This window comes from Vanacampus margaritifer, chromosome 2 (assembly GCF_051991255.1).
Source record: "Vanacampus margaritifer isolate UIUO_Vmar chromosome 2, RoL_Vmar_1.0, whole genome shotgun sequence".
NCBI lineage: Eukaryota > Metazoa > Chordata > Actinopteri > Syngnathiformes > Syngnathidae > Vanacampus > Vanacampus margaritifer.
The window spans coordinates 16790387-16811550 of NC_135433.1; the positions used below are offsets into that span (position 1 = coordinate 16790387).

General features: G+C 42.9%; 1 protein-coding gene across 2 annotated transcripts in view; it reads left to right on the forward strand.

The window, feature by feature from the left end:
- Positions 1 to 20520, forward strand: part of olfm2a (olfactomedin 2a) — a 96105-nt gene extending 75585 nt beyond the window's left edge. For both annotated transcript variants that reach the window (XM_077558426.1, XM_077558425.1), the window contains exons 3-6: positions 5823 to 5978; positions 11967 to 12186; positions 13625 to 13731; positions 19572 to 20520. In XM_077558426.1, the coding sequence (XP_077414552.1) occupies positions 5823 to 5978; positions 11967 to 12186; positions 13625 to 13731; positions 19572 to 20246 (1158 nt within the window). In that variant the 3' untranslated portion in view covers positions 20247 to 20520. The remainder of the gene's footprint in view (positions 1 to 5822; positions 5979 to 11966; positions 12187 to 13624; positions 13732 to 19571) is intronic.
- Positions 20521 to 21164: the final 644 nt, after the last annotated feature.

Consider the following 21164-nt stretch of genomic DNA (forward strand, 5'->3'; position numbering starts at 1 on the left):
AAACTATTTACAAATGTGTGCAACTGTGGTACTATTTACAATTATGTGGATGTTTCAAATACAGTTTTTCTTTTTGTAACGCTCTCCTGCGTGCAAGGTGACGCCGCTGGACTCGCACAACAGACTACTTTCGCTTTCATTGTCCGTTTCGCGTGCAGACGTTACACTTTCTTGACGGCCTTTTTTTCCGGGGAATAGCAAGTAGCAGACTGTACCCACTCCTCCGATGAATATGCATTGGACTCGGGGCACTCTTCGTCGTCCGCCTGAGCGTGCTCGCTTGTGCTCCGCGTTTTCCGGTGTCAGCATCGCTAGCCCGTGAACCTTTATGACGTCGTCATAGCCGCCGCGTCAACGCTTCCAACTTCGCCGTCAACCTCGGAGTCACCATCATCATCATCGATGATGATCATCGTCGTCAATGTGCTCTTTAGCGTTGAAAATTCCCAACTGCGAGCTGCTTGCAGCATTGTCCGCTTCCTCCTCCATCTAGCGCCGCCTAACTGCCGCGTCAATGCTTCCAACCACGGAGTCACCATCATCGTTATCATCGATGATGATCATCATCGTCATCAATGTGCTCTTTATCGTTGGTCGATGCTTTTTGTCTTTGAAAAAAACGGCTCTAGCGTGAGCTGCTTGCAACCGCCATTATGGCTTCTTCAGCCATTGTCCCCTCAACACTCTAGCCCCGCCTCACGTCTTCTGCTGACGTCCACCCGATCTTGTCAAAAGAGAGTCATCGCTGCCCTCTAGGGGCCAAAAATAGTCATTAGGCTCACTAGACCTGCTTGAAACTTTCAGGACAGCTCCGCAAGCCTTCCCTGCACCCGTTTCAAAAAAAAATAAAAATAAAATGGGTGGACGTCTTTTAACATCTTTGGCGCTCCTCCGTAGGTTTTTGCAGAACGTCATTTAACGTCTTTGGCAGTAAAAGAGTTAACCTTAACTTGAATTTATCCTCAGATTAGTTCTTCAACATTTTGCAGATGTCAAATTGTCAATGATATGCTATCGTATGTCATATGAGCTAGCAGCTGGCCATTTGCCGATTGGTTAAAAATGTTCCCAAAGGAAATGATGGACATTGCATTGTCAAACTGCCACCATCATAAAACCTTTATTAACCGAACAAAAATTTTATTAATAAAAACTCTATTAGTTGAACAGGCAATTTTTAAAAGCGATACATAAGTAACCCTAACCCTTTTGAAAATGCGAGGATTCTGCTTGACAAAGTGGTAACTTTTTTCCCCCCTAACTTCCTAATCTTAACGCAAAGGGAAAAAAGTTAAACTTGCAAAAAATGTCAAATCAGCAAATCACTATAGGCGACAGAGTATGTGACATCCAAGTCATACTGCTTCAAGAATGTGTCGGTTTGCCGGAATATGTGTCACCAAAAATCCAAAGAAAAAATATTTTTTGCTATATTTTTCCATTTTCTTTTTAGGTCGGGGGCAAGAACCTCACGATTCGATTACGATTCAGGGACTACAATTCGATTATGAAACAATTATTGTTCCATTTTTAATTTATGTATATTACACTACTCATTTATATTCATCTCACTAAGTACTGATCACTTGGTGCAATGGATAAAATTTTAAAAAAAGCCTCACGGTTCGGTCAGATCACGGATTTGAATCACGGATCATATCATTTTTGGGATCAGCAAAAAAAAAAGATAAATAGAATTTTGTATTCCTTTTATTTGATAAAACACTTGTTCCCATTAAATAACAAGATTCAACTCAAATTGTCAAATATGTCCATCTAGAATGTAGAAACACAAGCCGCCATATTTGACATTTTGAGGTGCATAGGGGCTTATCCACTGCCGGAACTTTTGGAGAACTTTTCAATTTACCTTGGTAAAATTCAGTTTCCACCAACAACAATTTTTGGGATACTTAAATTCCCCAGGGGGCATCCGAGAACTATCTCAGCAACAGGGTCTGGCCAGGCTGGAGCTTTGAGGGGACGGGCTGCACTGACCAAGGTTGATTGGTTGGTCAAATTTGGGGCGGGGTTATTTTTACATCGGCTGGGCTTATCAAACTCATACGTCATCAAACTCATTTGAATTAATTCCAGAGAACTCTACGACGCTGTGAAAAGACAATTATAAATTCCCTGCATAACTTTCACAACCAAGAACTCTATTTACCTAGAACTCAAAGATCCTGCATGGCTTGTTGGTGGAAAAGCAGCTAATGTTTTTATTTACAAAAAAAATTAATGAAATGAAATTTATATAATAGGAAAAATGTTTTATAAAGAAAATGAGGATGAAAATGATTCTGTCTTTCTTTCTTTCTTTTTTCTTCAAAGAAAGAAAAATACCTCAAACTGCAATTTAAAGCACATACTGCTTCTACATGGAGAGTGGATGACAAACTAGCCTATGTTCACGTCATTGAAAAAGAGGCAAAGAAAAATAACAAAACCACAGTTGTCGGACTACCGGTACTTTAAAAGCAGACAGCTGTGCACTCACTGCTAGCAGTTAGCAACAAGCCGCTAACACCGGAGACCAATCGCACAATGACGACGTAACAAACTAGATCTTTCTTAGCACCCTAAAAGTGTCCAGGAGATGACGGTACAGCGCTTCTGAGTTCCGCAATATTTTGAACCTTCTGTATACTTTTGTTAACATATTTTCATAATCGGAATGTGGACATTTGTGGCTCGATTCAGACTCATCCATGTCTGAATAGCGATGCATCTATAAATCGGAAATTTCAACCGTAATTTTTGGGGTTAAAAAATAAAGTAAAATGACCCCAGTAGTTTGACACAAACTAATTAATTTATAATGGTTGTACTTGGATTTTCACTATTGGCAGTCCGACTCGGTCCCTATCCCCCGCTAATAGTTGGGGTCCACTGTATAGTGCAAAACAGAAGGGACATGACACAGGATACGAAAAAGAAAATAATGATGAACATGAGTACAATACTAAAATGACAAAAGAGAAAATGAATAAAAAGAAATAAATAGTTCCTCAACCCACAAAAAAGCATATTTTGTTTCCATTCTAGTTTCTTCATGAGCATTTCTGAGCGTTTGCAAAAGAGAAAAGAGCATGTTTTGATGCATGTGGGAGAAGACATGGGTGCAGAGAACAGTAGGCTGGACACAGTCATTGAGTGGGCCGAGCGCGGGAAGGCGAACGAGGCATCTGGAGCAACAGACTTGATGCCAAACGGCGACCTTTGAGAGTTGGGACTGTTGGATAAAGTACGAAATAAACCCTGCGTGCAACTCGGAGGAGTTTTTGTTTGTGCGGCTATACAGTAAGAGCACGTGAGCGCCTCGATACGCAGCAAAGACACGAAGCGCTGGTTCAAATAAGCTCTCTGCTGAGGAGGTGTGACAGTAGGCCGGTTATGCAGCAGTAGAGTGGGCTGGCGGCATTAGAGGATTAAACTTAGTGCGCAGCTGAATGGGGAATCAATAAATAGCAGCCTGACAGGCAACATGAGATTCATTTTGTTTGTGGCGCTTTTGTTGCATATGTTAGAATCACATGCGACTCCAGAAGCGCAGTCACATTTGCTTACTGGAGACTTATTGTGAAGGCTCCTGACTAACTTTATTTTCTTTTACTAGTAGCAAAGTGGCCCCTAAGTGGAGCAAGCAGGAAATGTATCATATTTCTGCATTGACATGAATTTATTCATTTATTTCAGCCTTCCAAGAAAAAAAAAAGTGATGTTTTTTTTCTCTGAGAAACATAATACTGTAATATTATACCTTGTAAAAGCAAAAAGTAGTGACAATTAAATTTAATCAAACCATAGGTGTCAAACTCCGGTCCTTGACGGCCTCAGTCCTGCAGGTTTTGGATGTTTCCCTTCTCCAACACAGCTGATATATGATCAGCTCATCAGCAAGCTCTGCATAAACCTGATAACGATCCTGCTGATTGGAATCAGCTTGTGTTGGAAGAGGGAAACCTCCAAAACCTGCAGGACTGCAGCCCTCGAGGACCGGAGTTTCACACTTATGAATTAAACTGAAAAAGTGTCACACTTCACTTTCATCTTTTAAAGTAAAGTAAGTCACCTGGAGGCAGTATAGGACAAACAAACAGACTGTAATGGCGACTCAGCTCCTCTCTGGTTCTCAGTATGGCAGTTATACTGGTCGTTCTTTGCAGAGGATAAAGAAAATATCCCTGTGAGTATTATGGTATTGTCTGTCTAAATGTGTACCATTTGTGTGCCAAATAGATGCTAATTATTAGCCAGTGTGCCTTCCACATTGTATGTTAGCATTCAGGTAGCTGAGGCTAACTGGTTGTTTTAAATACACAATGTATAATCATTTTTGTTTTACGCCTATTTTGACTAACTTGCAGCTTTGCATTTTTTTTATCAAGTCACTTAGCTGATTATCGCTGTGTGTTTTGCATGGCTTTGATCTAACTTGCAAGCTTTGTTATGATTGTTCTATCAAGTTTAATACAGTATTAATTAAAATTCACCAAAAGATGAAAACAAGTGCCTTTGCCTATACATGCCTGCCAAAAATAGCCTACATTCTCAGCACATCCTCACTCTTAATAGAATGGTGTCATTGTCAAATATTGATTAGATAAGCATCAGGGTCGCTATTCAAATTGCCGTCTTACTCACAGGAAAGTTAACTGACTTACAATTTGAAATGATCTCCTTGCACTTCAAACACTCTTATTTACAGAGAATCCGAGCAGATGCAAACAGGAGACCGTACTGTTCTTCTCTATATAAACATCATCGCATTATGAGTTCATTTTTTCAGTGTCACTTTTACACGAACAAGAGCTGTGTCGAAGGATCCACAGAAGCTATGCTACGCTACGCTACTCATCTTTTATTCATTTTGAAGAGCTAAGGAATATGGTTTCCTTGGCTAATGAGATATCTGGTGAGCTTAAATTAACACTGTGTATTCTTTTTGTAGAGAATTGACATGTTCTACTCACGTCTATAAGTCACTGCGCTTAAGATCCGGTTGACTGATTATGCAGTACAAACATATACATACTGTATATACTAGGGATGGGAATCTTTGAATGGCTCACGATTCGATTCCGATTTGTGGGTGTGCAATTTGATTCAGAATCCATTTTCGATTATGAACGATTTTTGATTGACAATGATTTTTGCTTCAATCTATAGATGTTCAAGGAATCATAATCATCTACTCCAGTCTGACTCGCTAATGCTAATTAGCGCGCTACTCGCAGCATTTTTATCACTCAAAAGAACGGCTCCACGCTGCAAAAAAACTACTTTTATTGGAATAACTTGATTGTGACTTTTGCCTTCTACTCTCTAACGTGGCTACAACTTAACAGTGTATCAGACCGTGTGGAATCACAGTGCCCCTAAGTGGCCAAATCTGGCACAACATGAACAGTGCTCCCAATAAAGGCACACACAAACAAAGGGATAATAAAAATCGATTTTGTGACATTTCAAATCAATTCTGAATCGTACTAAATGAAAATCGCGATTCTTATGAGAATCGATTTTTTGGCACACCCCTGGTATGTACGCAACATCTGCCTGCAAAAAATAAAATAAAATTTGAAATGATCTCCTTGTACTTCAAACACTCTTATTTACAGAGAATCCGAGCAGATGCAAACAGGAGACCGTACTGCTCATCTCTATATAAACATCATCGCATTATGAGTTCATTTTTTCAGTGTCACTTTTACACGTACAAGAGCTGTGTCGAAGGATCCACAGCAGCTACGCTACTCATGCTCAGCGTTGACAACATTTACAAACATGCTACATGCGTGCCCGTGTGCTGTCACCAGGTGCAGAACATAAGTCAGTCCATGGAGGTGCTGGATCTGCGGACCAACAGAGACCTCCAGTACGTGAGGGAGACCGAAGGCCTGATGAAAGTGGTGGACGGGAGGCTGAAGGTGGCCTCGGACAACCCCCGCAGTCTCAATCCGAAAGGTTTTCAGGTACTTGGCTGCGCGCCACCTCCGCTGCACTGCGTGTGTGCGTGTGTTCTCATCGCAATTGCTTCATGTCGTTTCACAGGCAATAAAGTTTTGTATGACTCGAAGCAACACTAACTTCATTTAAAGTTCTGAGTGGCCCCGCTGAATTATTAAGAGTGCCTGTGTTACTCTTTTTAAGATGTTGGAACAACATTTCGTGTGAATTTGGAAAACGGTTGCTTGCAGAAACATGTGTTGTGGGGCTCGAGTTTTGTGGGCAGGGGGAAGTAAAAACGGGCACGTGTCTAAGGCGTGCCTAAAAACAGGCACATCTTAAGGTAAGTCGAGTTTAGCATGAGATTTTGGTTGGGCATTCCGGCGTATCGAGCTGCTGTGACCATCAGCGACTCTCCAATTTGGTGGCAAAACGATGACAAGATTTTAGACTCAGTAAAACCAGGTCTAATTAGTGGCATGGGTGGTGTAACACGATTTTGGTGGATTTGATCAAGGCGCAGGTAGAGATTTGGCACTCTGCGGATGTGTGTGGTTGTCATATATTTCATTCATAAATATTACAACAACATGGGACAATCCCTCTGAATCATTGTAGAAATCGATTAATTGAACAAATTATTATCATTATCATCAGGAAATGGATGGAAAGCACCGTCATGACCATACAAGGTGATCTCCAATCGCCCACGTCACGTCTGCTAAATGAGATTTTGCAGTTTACCTGCCCATGTCAAACACGGACCCCAGTGAGTCTATTCTGTTTCAGCACTGTCAAGCTTGGCATGCGCTCCCACCGCCCTGACTTTAATGCAAATGAGGGCTGCCGTTACAATTGGCCGGGAAAAGGCTACGTTCAATCCCACAGCGGCACACACAAGCTCTGTTACATCCAATTCTAAGTGAGAAGTCTAAGAAAATACCAAAAGCGAGAAAACTCCACCCATGCGCAGTTAGACTGTGTTTATAACACTAAAATGTGTTTATAACACTTGAACTGTGTGAACTGCGATTGTAAGAAAAGCTTCATTTGGAGTGCAACCTCTGAGGTTGACCACACATCTGCTCCCAGATGCTTGTTGGATTTTCAGAAAAATAAAAGTATCCCTAAAAATGAATCGTAATTTAGTGATTAATTTGCAATGATTCGCGTTGTAGATGCTCCCATGTGTCATGCTTTTAGGCCACACTTGATTTTTATTTTTTTTTTACAGACAGATGGGTCAGATCATTCAGAGATGACATTTACAAAAAACGTGTATGCAAAGTTCTAATTCGTTCCCATTTTTCATTGTGCTATTTATAATTCATGTATTATCCACAAATTAAATATAATACACTAGTGACTGTTAAATGTGTATGTAAAATTTTAATTTTACTATTTATCCATTGTATCGTTTATAAAAATCACTAAAATAGTTGTTTAATTTGATTTTTTTTTTTTCAAAATGTGTACTGTAGATGTTAGGGGTGTAATTTTTATTGGAAAATTGGGTCTGATTTAAAATCTGTAAGTGCATTGGTACACAAACTAATGAATCAGTCTCAATATAGCTTGAAGAATAACTTTTTATTGGAGAGATAACACCATTAGTAAGTACTTAGAATAAATAGCTGACCTACTGCAACAAATCGGCCTATTGCAAAATCAAAACAATCTAATTTAACCCCTTTAGACCCGTATTTGTGTGCGTGTGTGTGTGTGTGTGTGTGCTGATTTTGACTCGTTCCACACATAAGAACAACATGGATAAAAAAAAATGGGGTTATTTCATGTTTTTATTAATTATAATGGATGCCAGGATAATATGGCTGTAGCGTGTTGTAAACTTACCAAACTTATATGTAACATTTTAAACATGAACATCATGCAAATCAACTTGCGATTGTGATTGGTTCACTAGGATGCAATCATGAACCAGAAGTGTTCATCCAAATTATGTGTTTTATTGGTTTGGACACGCATGTCCACTGCAATCATCTATTAGAAAAGTAAAAAAAAAAAAAAAAGCCGACTTGTGCACGTGATCCAAAGTTTTGTGTTCCCGATTCCTAATTTTCCCACAATCTTGTTTACTCTGTTCAACGTCAGGGGATGTTGGACTTGAGAGGTTGTGTCGAACATTTTTGCCATCAATCTCCTCCTTATCTCCTTACGAGAGAATGCAAGCTGCGATCGTCTGTCGGGCCCTTTGTCTTCCTGTCCCTCGCCAGCTTCTAATTCATTCTTCACACTGTTGGGATATGAGATGAAGCATATAATAGTTTGAATAAAGTATAAATGCAAAAACGTGCACTCACCCTGGGGACCTGCGTGAATGTCGCTCAACTGTGTTTTATGCACCGCGAGCGTACTGATGTGTGTGCATGTGGAATGAGCCTGATCATTAGTTAAGGCTGAGAGGATTACAACATGTGCAAAGACAAAATGTTACGTCCCGGGTTTCTCAATGCAAAACAACATAAAGAGGGAGTGGAAAAATCAATGCATTTGACCACATTGACTGATGGCAGCGCTCAGCTCCAAGTTGCAACGTGGGAGATTAACGGGATCTGTGCGGCTTGAAAAGGAGGCAGGAGTAGGGGGGCGAGATTTATGATGTGACGCCACAGGGCTGAGACTGGCTCCATCACTAGATTTAAGATAAACCCCAACAAGAGAGAGAAGGTGAGCAAAGGCGCCATCCCCGTGGCGAGCATATTTTATTGAAAGGTCTATTTCTTTCGTGATCTATGGCTCCCAAAGATGGATGCTGGGTGGCTCTCCCACTGCTTCCTGCACTCCTACCTTTCCAATTCTGAACACCTCATGAGTCACATCAAACATACACTGGTAGCAGCCTTCTGCAATCAATCATACAGCTCGTACACGATCATCTACGAAAAGTGGGAAATCATGTGTGGAATAATGGATGTGTCGACAGTGGTTGGAAGGATAAGTTGGTGGGTGATTGGAATGGATGAAGGAGTGGGTGAAAAGTCCAAGATGGATGGATGGATGGATGTGTATATTTCATTTCACAATGGTTGCATGAATGGCCTGTGGTTGGCCTGACGGATTTGGGAAGGGTTGATGTTTAGATGGATTAATGGATGGATGGATAGATAGGTTTGGGCAGGGTTGATGGTTGGATGGATGAATGGATGGATGGTTCATTGATGGATGGATGGATGGATGAATGGATGGATGGATGGGCAAAGTCTTATTTGGTTGGCTGGATTAATGGATGGGTGGTTGGATGGATGAATTTGGGCAGGGTCAATGGTTGGATGATGGAAGGATGGATGGATGGATGGATTTGGGAAGGGTTTGTCACGATGGGGTGGAGGACCCAAATGCAGGGAGGCAGGAGAACCACGGCAGGGATACATGTAATACTGAACGCAATTTATTTAACAAAAACACTAACAGGTGTACTGGGTAAAACTCTAAATAAACAAAACCAACAAAGTTCGGAAAAGACCAAAAATCAAAGTAACAACAAAACACAAGAGCGGTAACAGCGACAATGATCCAACAAACATTGAACAAAACCAGGAAACTAAATACAAGCCAACTGATGAGAAAACGAGAGACACCTGGACAAGACACAAGTGGCTGGGGGAGATGATTGGATGACACAATGGAACAGGATGGCGAGTACAGGTGCAAACAAAACCTAACAAGCAAGACAGGACACAAAGCCAAAACAACAAACCTAAGCATGATATACACAAATCGTAACAGGGTTGATGTTTGGATGGATTAATGGATGGTTGGATGTATGTATGGATGGGTAGGGTTTGTTTTTGGATGATTAATGGATAGATGGATGGATGGATTTGGAAAGGGTTGATGTTTGGATTAATGGATGGTTGGATGTATGGATGGATGGGTAGGGTTTGTTGTTGGATGATTAATAGATGAATGGATGGATTTTGGCAGGGTTGATGGTTGGATGGTTAGATGATGGATGGTTGGATGGATGGACAAAGTCTTATTTGGTTGGATGGATTAATGGATGATTGGTTGGATGGATGGATGAATTTGGACAGGGTCAATGGTTGAATAATGGAAGGATGGATGGATGAAAGGATGGATGGATGGGCAGAGTCTTGTTTGGTTGGATGGATTAATGGATGGATGGATAAATTTGGGCAGGGTCACTGGTTGGATGATGAAAGGATGGATGGATAGGCTTATATGGTTGGATGGATTCATGGATGGGTGGTTGGAAGGATGGATGAATTTGGGCAGGGTCACTAGTTGGATGATGGAAGGATGAATGGATGATGGATGGATGGATGGGTGTGGTTTGTTGTTGGATGATTAATAGATGGATGGATGTATGAATTTGGGCAGGGTCACTGGTTGGATGATGAAAGGATGGATGGATGGGCTTATATGGTTGGATGGATTCATGGATGGGTGGTTGGAAGGATGGATGAATTTGGGCAGGGTCACTAGTTGGATGATGGTTGGATTGTTAGATGATGGATGGTTGGATGGATGGCTGGGCAAAGTCTTATTTGGTTGGATGGATTAATGGATGAGTGGTTGAATGGATGGATGAATTTGGGCAGGGTCAATGGTTGAATAATGGAAGGATGGATGGATAAAAGGATGGATGGATGGGCAGAGTCTTGTTTGGTTGGATGGATTAATGGATGGATGGATGAATTTGGGCAGGGTCACAGGTTGGATGATGAAAGGATGGATGGATGGGCTTATTTGTTTGGATGGATTCATGGATGGGTGGTTGGAAGGATGGATGAATTTGGGCAGGGTCACTAGTTGGATGATGGAAGGATGAATGGATGATGGATGGATGGATGGGTGTGGTTTGTTGTTGGATGATTAATAGATGGATGGATGGATGGATTTTGGCAGGGTTGATGGTTGGATTAATGGATGGTTGGATGTATGGATGGATGGGTAGGGTTTGTTGTTGGATGATTAATGGATAGATGGATGGATGGATTTGGAAAGGGTTGATGTTTGGATGAATGGATGGTTGGATGTATGGATGGATGGGTAGGGTTTGTTGTTGGATGATTAATAGATGGATGGATGGATGGATGGATTTTGGCAGGGTTGATGGTTGGATGGTTAGATGATGGATGGATGGATGGGCAAAGTCTTATTTGGTTGGATGGATTAATGGATGAGTGGTTGGATGGATGGATGAATTTGGGCAGGGTCAATGGTTGAATAATGGAAGGATGGATGGATGAAAGGATGGATGGATGGGCAGAGTCTTGTTTGGTTGGATGGATTAATGGATGGATGGATGAATTTGGGCAGGGTCACTGGTTGGATGATGAAAGGATGGATGGATGGGCATAGTCTTATATGGTTGGATGGATTCATGGATGGGTGGTTGGATGGATGGATGAATTTGGGCAGGGTCACTAGTTGGATGATGGAAGGATGGATGGATGATGGATGGGTGTGGTTTGTTGTTGGATGATTAATGGATGAGAGTTTGGATGAATGTTTGGTGGATGCATGTATGGGGGGATGTATGGATGGACGGATGGTTGACAGGTGGGTGGATTGGTGTAAAATTGGATGAACATATGGACAGATATGTTATGGCATGGGGTGGATGGATTAATGGATTGATGGAAAGCAAGCTGACAAGTTCCTATATCATTTAGAGGAAGCATGGCAGAATGATTGTTTTAATGTATTCATTCCTTTTTAAGAATTAGTACAGTATTTGTATTTCATTAAACCCGCTACGCTAACTTTGGTTCTGTTAAAGGCCAAAAGGAATAGAGACTAGCATGGAACCAGATTTTAGAGCAAGATGGGCGGTGGGTGGGGGGAAGGCACAAAATGGCTCCAGAAATCTGTAAGCCTCAGTGGAGTGGTTACGTACAATTTACATAAAGGCCCACAATAGCCTGGATTGATCACCTGTCAATGACAGTGAGATTTTAAACAGACAGATGTCAACGCTGCGTCACAGTGTAGCCCTGCTGAGAGTCTCTCCTCTGCTGATGATTTAGGATTTGAAAGACAAGGTGGGCGAGCTTCTCCGTCGCCTCCCTGTGCTGGAGCAATACAAATCGGACACCAAGATGATCGTGCACCTGCGCGAGGAGATGAGGAATCTGTCCTTGGTACTGATGGCCATCCAGGAGGAGATGGGCGCTTACGACTACGAGGAGCTGCGCCAGAGGGTCCTGCTGCTGGAGACCCGCCTCCACTCTTGCATGCAGAAGCTGGGTGTGTACTCGCATGCAAATGACTGTTGCTACGCGCTTAATGAATTCTTCATCGCAAACCATCCAGTTCTATTACAGCACTTGTGTGCCTATAGGCAATTAGTGCGACCGGCGCAAAGGCAGAATTAAATTATTGATTGAAGGAACATCATAAACAGGCAAATGTTCTGCTGTACAACATTTACACTGTGGTCGCCCGTTCAAATGATCAACGTAAATTATGAACAACTTTCCTAGAATGCCAGAATGAATAATTGATTGTGTTCACTTGGCTAAACTGGTGATTTAACAGAATAAAACAAATAAGGGCTGCTGATAAGGAAACTAAAACGACCCAATGGTGTAATCATATAATCAGGCTTGGGGAGTAACGGAATACATGTACCGCCGTTACGTAATCAGATTATATATATTTTTTAACTGTATTCCATTACGGTTACAGGAAAAAACATGTAATCAGATTACAGGTACATTTATTAAAAATGGGGATTACTCCGAGCGATTACAATTTCTACAATGAGAGAGTGTGAAAGAAGGCGAGAGAGAGAGAAGGACAGAGCGACAGAGCGAGAGAGTGGGACCGTTGCTACATGTCGGGGAGGTGGGAACAAACGAACTGACTAGTCGTGTCCTCCACACCCGGGCAGTTTGAAAAAGCTTGACGGACGGGAGGAGGAAATGGCGACCGGTATTCAGGAGCGAAAGTTTGAGCTGAGAGTCCAGCGGCATGCTATGTGCTGTAGCTTCTTGCTAGCTAGCCCGCTAGCCTACAACCATAATGTGAGTTACACCATCGTCATCTTCATTGGATGACTATCTATCTATCTATCTATCTATCTATCTATCTATCTATCTATCTATCTATCTATCTAGCTATCTATCTATCTAACTGTGAGGCATGGTTGCTTTCAGTGACAGTTCGAAAACAGCAATGGCCTTCAATCAATCAATCAATCAATCAATCAATAGCCTACATGCTTTTTAATGAAATTTATTTTTATTTTGTCTTTGTTTTGTTTGAGCATACTCAACATTGGAGTAATTCAAAAGTAATCCAGTTACTAACTACATTTTTTAGCAGGTAACTTGTAACTGTAACGGATACATGTATAATGTAATGTATTTGTTAATGCCTACTGCTACTCTTTATTCTATAATAATTTGAGATGTGGATCCAAAAAATGTTTGCGCTCCACTGTCCTTATGAGGCACTTGTTTTCGGTCTTGCACTTTCTCCAAGCACGTGCAATAACTTAGGTTCCACTTGAGATGTTGCATCAATCTGTAAAAGTGCCTCCATTTCAAGTAAACGAATGGAGAGTTTTGTCACATCCTTTTCAGACTCTAAAATGTCTTCCTGCAGGATCCAGCACATGTGTACATGTGGACATCTATTAATATTCATACCATCCTCCCTCTATCTCTGCTTTGACCTGCAGGCTGCGGGAAGCTGACGGGCGTCAGTAATCCCATCACGGTCCGCGCTTCGGGGTCCAGGTTCGGCTCCTGGATGACAGATACGATGATCCCCAGCTCCGACAACCGAGTGAGTGTGCTAATCCCTGCAAGTGAGCAAATACAGAGAATGAAGTGGAGCAGAAATCCAAAGGCAAAGACAGAGAACGTGTAAAAGTGTGTGGAGATCTCTTAAGCTTAGCTACAGCAGAAGTCTTGATTTTCACAGGTGGAAGTTAATGGGAATATTCATAGTGTGAAATTTTGAATATTTCCAAACGTGAACAAAAAAAGATCAGATATCAGCCTTTATGGCTTAAGAAGTTGCAAACTGTTGAATTTCCTCCCACATCCCCAAAACATGCACATGACCTTCATTGAAATCTGGAAATTGTCCATTGTCGTGGCTTGTTTGACTTCCATGCAATTGACTGGCAAACAATCCAGCTCACCGACAGTGGTTGGGGATATACTGTAAATAGATTTACGACATGGGAAATGTATTCTCATTGATTCCCTATGAAAAATGCCCAAATTTGAGCTAAATATTCAGTGGAAATGTATCAAATATAATATCCTCTGCAACCCGATAATCACTAATGGATCCATTTACCTCCTCCCTACGCTCATTCGCCTCTGCAGCTCCAGCTAATAAATCACTTCATCACCATCAATGGAGGAATAAATGAGTTGTTTGCACTGGAGTTTTCCAAATGGCCGAGGCAATTAGTGTGCCTGCCCCTGGACACATGTGATATAGAAAGTGCCCTCAAATAATTGAGAGATGATGTGAGTTTGTATCATTTCTGTTTATAGTTAAAAAAAAAAAAGGAGGTCTGGACTTGAATTCTATATTCAGACTGAGCGAAATCACGATGGTTGCGTTTAGAGAGCCACATACTGTACTTCTTTTGGACTTTCACATGACATTTCACAATTTTTAGCTTGTCTTTACAGCCTACGCTATTTTCCACAGAAGGTTTGGCCACATACAGGAAATTTGACTCTATTTAGAGTGGGACCAAATAGACTTAGTTTTAGAGTAATATGTACACTTGGAAGAGAGTAAAATAAAGAATTGGAAGAAATAATAAAAGTGACTCAAGGGTTGAGGAACGAACTCATGGCCTTCAGCTTGGGAGAGAGCCGATCTACTCCCTGAGCCATGCAGCTCACGCTGTGTGTTAGTATATTACTCGTGTCAGCTGGAATCTTCCTAACTCAAGAGACCAAAAACGATGTATTTGGTCTCTTGGAGATAAGCAAACAGTAGGAGGGGCATAGCTCGGGTGGTAGTGTTGCAGTCTCCCAAGCTCAACCCTTGAGTCACTTTTATTTGGGTTGGGGTTGTTTTTTTTCAATTATTTATTTTACTCTCTTCCTAGTGTAAATCTTAGCCTACTCTAAAACTGAGTGTATTTAATCCCTGTCTAACTAGAGTCAAATTTACTTATTTTAAGTTATTTAAGTTATTTTAAACAAACAACTTTTTTTCTCTCCTTGAAACACATACATTTATTGGCCTTCCTATCATTCGTGAAACTGCCTTCTATCTGCATTAGTTTTACTCATCCTGGACATTTTGGGCTTATTATTTGTATTTTTCAATTCCACTTGTTGGATATGTACACTGCACCCTTAGTGGCAAGATGCAATAAAAAAAAAATTGAAGATAATCAGGCCTCTTCAATTCTCGTGGGCCACATTCAATGACATGGTGAGCAACATTTGGCCCTCGGACCTTGAGTTTGACACAAGGACTACAAATTTGAAAGTAAACAAGCAGCTACAGTCCGCCAACAGCCAACAGACCAGTTGGCAAGCAAACACAAATACAGAAAGATTGGCTCAATTTCTCGTCGACATCTCACCTGCACGCTGTTCCACTCCTTGTAGCAACATCAACATTCTCCAACCAACAAAAAAACAGAAAGAAAACTGTGCTAATAGCAAGAATGAATTAAGAATTGAAATAGACATCAAATTGGGGGAAAAGGTAAGCTCAGCTTCTTCCCCTCGCACATCCCCTGAGATTCGTCTGGCAGGCTGAGGATGTTTAATGCTCCATCATTTCCCCTTTCCAACAATCCAACTCCTGCACCTCGCTCCTCACATTGCTCCCACTGGAACTCTTATTGCAAGCAAAGTGCCTACTGTTGCACCTGGGGAGGAGAGGCGTTAGAGGAAGGGGTAAAAAAAAAAAAAGCGCTATCTTAGCAAAGCCCGCTTCGCTGTGTTAAGCACAAAGTAAACATCAAGTGCTGTTTAATTAAATCAATTAAAAGATGAACTTTGTCTCAGCGGAAGCATCGGGGGATGAGCCGAGGGGCGCAGCCGGCAAGTCGGGCCGATGCTGCTGAGAGCGCTTCAGGAAGACGATAAAGCTGCTAAATTGATCGATTTTCTGTAAGTGTGGACAGGGGAGGGCACGGCGCGCCAGAAGTGGTTGACAGCAAAGTGCAGCGACGTCTTCAGCCCCGCACGCCAACGCAGATCAATGCATGTTCAGCAGGCAGCCGTGCCTGAGAACATGCGGTCACGCGGTCAGCAGAAGACGGGTCCTGCTTCCATTCCGCAACTTTGAACCCAGAGCAAGTGAAGCGGAGACAAGTAGTAGCAGAAGAATTCTCATGGACACCATGAGAACAAAACACAAAGAGGTCAAATGCAAGCTTTGTACATTTTTGGTGTTGCCTTCTAATCGTCTGGCTAACTTGGAGGAAGTCAAACAGGTACGCACGAAGGAAATACCTCCAACAATAATCATTATGTGAAAAAACTGTTGAATCCTGACTGTTTGAGAAGATTCAATTGTCCGTATGTCAACCGGGATAGGCCGCAGATCGCCTGTGACCCCGATGAGGTCAAGTGCTATTGCAAATGGATGGATGCCTCCAAACAACATTTAAACCTAATGAGATTCTATTGAAAGAGTGTACTTACTTCTTGTTGTGTGTTTCGAAAGAAAATATCCGTATTGTGATGAATTGTTATTCCTTATGTATGACCCGTCATCACTTGCGGCACGTCAATACGGTGATGTATCTTTCAATGATTTGACTATTACTACAGTAGAAATATTGATACTATTGGCATTATAGGAGTAATATTGAGACAATATTGTATCGTGACATTCACAACAATACACCAGCTTCACTTTGTCTCGAAGCGAAGCCTTTTGGAGCCAATTGACGTTGTTGTTTGTTTTGAGCAGATGATTACCAACCAAAGTATACTTTCGTTGAACTGAGTCCAACTCGGTGGCTAAATTAGCCGTTTTGTTTTGAATTATGCAGATCTCAAATATTTGTCTGTGTAGCTTCGCAGTCAAGCTGCTCACAGTAAACAGCAAAAAGCTGAATGGAAGATAATGGAGTAGATGTGAAGTAGACCACAGAGTTGTCAACACAATGGCAACATTAAAAGCAGATCTAATGCATTGAAAGGTTTTAACAGACCACAAAGCAATTTAGCATATTTGGTCTTCTTGAATGAATCCCAGCCTATTGGTTCATTTGATATTCTCAAACTATCCTCCTTTTCAGAAAAACATACTTATTACAAGGAGTGTGACGATATATCAATATCGCGATAAATTGTGATACTTTGTCTCCTGATAGATTATCAATACGCCTACTCAAGTATCGCGATATTTGTAGTTAATATACAGCCACTTTAACGGCTCCATTGTTCATTACTTTTTGAGCAATTACCTGGCAGGCCACTAGGGGGAGCGCCTGATAAGAGTGGCGGGGAAATGTATGGAAGTCTTCAGGCGAAGAAGACTCATGAGCTTACTTTTACTTGTGTAAGACATTTATTATCTTTTTTTTTTTTTTTTTTTTTTTTTTTTTTTTTTTCTGGGAGATCTCAGTATTGATCATTTGAAATGTCATCATCATTGTTCTCCCTTTTTTTTTTTTTTTTTTTTTTTTTTTTTTTTGTTTTTTGGATGTGTGTTTGTGCGTGTGTGCGTGCGTGCGTGTGTGTGTGCGTGCGTGCGTGCGTGCGTGCGAAAAAAATAAAATAAATAAATAAGAATTCCCATACCGTTCACCTAAACCGAACACCTCAAAATCCAGCCAGAGTCGTGGGGCCGCCAGGAGACCCAAAGGGGGACCAAAGAAAAGAAAGAAAAGCGAAGCCCAGCACCGACCAGACACCACCCACCGGGCCACTGACCTTCACCAACCCCAAAGACATCCAAACTCCAACAAATCAGGGAAACCTCAAGGGCCCAAAGGAGAAACTGAGGAAAGGTAGAAAGGACAGACGAAGCAGAGTGAGATCCACAGACACCAGCCTCCACCGAATCAATGACCTGAAGGAGAAACAAATTGTGTCTGAGTCTCGATAGATGCTGGTGTGGTGGATCTAGCATGCATGAAAATCTCCACCAAAGAGGGGAGCCGTCGACCCCCGCCAGGACAGAGCAAGCGCAACACCTCAGGGCCCCCCAGGCCGCGGCCGCGCCAAAGGACGACCCCCGGGCCCCGCAGGGGCCACCGGCCGGAGAGCAAACCCCGGAGCAGGAGCGCCCCCCACCCCAACGCGGCCCGCGCCCCCAACCCAACGCAGCAGGACGGGGCACTGCAGGCCCACCAGGCACCCCACCGGCCCACAACCCCCGCTCCCCCCGCGACCCCCCCCGCCCCCCACCCCCGCCACCCACCCCAACCCAGCCCCAACCGCCCCCAGGTCCCCAAATCCCCAGACACCCTCCCCACCCCAGCACCCCCCACCCCGGCACCCCCACCACCACCCCCCCACCAACCAAGCCGCCCCCGCCCCCCGCCCCCACCCCCACCAACCGACAGCCCCCCAGCCCCCGACCCCGGGGACACACCGCACCCAGGCATCCGCGCCGAAGAGGGGGCCGGGCAGCGGAGCGGAGAGGGCACCCGCGCCCACCCCACCACGCGGAGGGACGGAACACCAGGGGCAGAAGGGGAGATGGGGGCACCGGAGGACGGGCGGCATCCCCGAACCCCAGGCCCAGCGGGGAGAGGCCCCGGTCGTCACCCCAACGATCAAAGTGAAAAAAAAGACATTTATTATCTGTCCAGCAACTGACTCAGTTTTGCATACGTAACATTTTACACGATATTTTATACACAATTTCTGAGGAAGATTAATATTGATTTAATTGGATTTAATAATCAATTTTATTTATTTACTTTTGCAATGTTACACAAAAAAAATCGTCACAGTTTATAAAATGAAACAATTCACTATGTAACTGAGAAAGACACAAATTTGTTCACAGAAAGTGGTCTCATTTGTATAAGATTTTTGTATTTGTTTTAAAAAAAATACACTAAAGTACTCACTGTGAAGAAGACACCAGTTTTAATATTTTGTTTCCGTGGTGGTACAAAAAGAAACAACTTTCTCATCGAAAAAAAATTTTTTATGTCTTGAGTGGTTTTATCGTAGATTAATTACCTGACCAATATATCGATAATCGCGGTATCGTCATATCGTGAGATCATCGTTAGCGTGAGCCTTGTATCGCATATCGTATCGTGAGGTATCCAGAGGTTCCCACCCCTACGTATTACCAGATTTTATTCTCCTTTTATCACACTCTAAGATTCCACAAGGTGTCTCCGAAGCCCCGACTAATAGGAAAGTAGTCAATGCTGTCAAAGAAATGTCACCTTGCCTGAAAGACTAAATTCTTTGTACGTTGGAAAGGAGCTACATTTAGCTTGGGTTGTGAGTGGCAGTTGCTGCAAGTTTTTCTCAAATGTCCATGTACACACTCACTTTTGACCAAATCAGATTAAATCTGGGCCTCACTTACTCAGCTTTAGCTGTTCAGAACAGGGTTCGGTCCCTATGCCCCACTTATTTTGTTTCTTGATTCTTTCTTGGCAGGCAATCGAGAAGCTTCCTAAAGTTAACCCTTCGCTATCTTCCTTGTCGCAGGTTTGGTCCATGGACGGTTACTTCAAGGGTCGTCGCGTCTTGGAGTACCGCACCATGAGTGACTTCATGAAGGGCCAGAACTTTGTGCAGCACTTGCTCCCGCACCCTTGGGCAGGCACCGGCCACGTGGTCTACAATGGCTCGCTGTACTATAACAAGTACCAGAGCAACATCATCATCAAGTATCACTTCCGTTCCCGGAGCGTCCTGGTGCAGCGCAGCCTGAGCGGCGCCGGCTACAACAACACCTTCCCCTACTCGTGGGGCGGCTCCTCCGACATCGACCTGATGGCCGACGAGAACGGCCTGTGGGCGGTCTACACCACCATCCCCAAAGCCGGCAATATCGTCATCAGCCGCTTGGAGCCGCAGACTCTGGAGGTGTTGCAGACGTGGGACACCGGCTTCCCCAAGCGCAGCGCCGGAGAGTCCTTCATGATCTGCAGCACGCTCTACGTCACCAACTCCCACCTGGCCGGTGCCAAGATCTACTTTGCTTACTACACCAACACGTCCAGCTACGAGTACACAGACATCCCCTTCCACAATCAATACTCCCATATCTCCATGATGGACTACAACCCCAGGGAAAGGGTCCTCTACACCTGGAATAATGGGCATCAGGTGCTCTACAACGTCACACTGTTCCAGGTCATTAAGACTTCTGGGGATTGAGAGCTCAACCGAGACTGGACACATATAATGCTGTATACAATGTTTGGAGAGTGACAAAAAATGTGCCGTTTGTGTGTTCAAGATGGGTGGGGGCGGGAGGGATTAAGTGTTTTTTATCAAATCTTCATAGAGTGCTATTATTCACATTGTGAAAAACACAGCAAGGTCAGTAATGAAACAAAAGACTGAGCATTTCTGTTTCGTTTTCTTTCTGTGATGAGTAAGCATGGTCCATTTTAATTGTGGTGAAAAATAAATATCGGTCTTTAACATTTATGACCTTGTGATTCTTTCTTCAAAATCATGAGGCTCGGACAAGTATGAGGCTGAATTTCATGAGCGTATGCAACAATTGTATTTCAATGGCGTCTACAAACATTTGAAAATATCCAATATGTTGTGGTGTGATCAGGAGGTTCAGAATCGATAACAAGTTTATTGCGCACAGGAAACAAAAAAAATCACCCTATAGGGAAAACACAAAATCACCACGAGGGGGAAAAACTCACTAAAATGAGAACAAGGTACGAGAGGCTGGAAAACTACTGGACAGCAGAGACGTGTGATGCGATCCTGAAAGCCAAAATCATCTGGCACAGGATGTGAGTTGGGAGCCGGTTTAAGAAGTTGGCTGATTGCTGACTGCATGCAGGTGTGGTTGTAAACGAGCTCTGCTCCCCAGCAGCTCTGCCCCGCCTTCCTGTACTGCCCTGGCTGAGAAGGAGAGTGAGGGAACAGACAAGCCCACAATTACAACACAATAGCTATCTGATTTCTTTTTCCAAATTTGCAAAAGGCCTGATTGTAATCTGAATATATTTAATTCCATGCGTTTTTTTCCATGTATGCCTTGATGCATATCTCTAAAAGCCTAGATACATCAATCCCACGTCGGCCAAATGTGACCGATGCCTACCC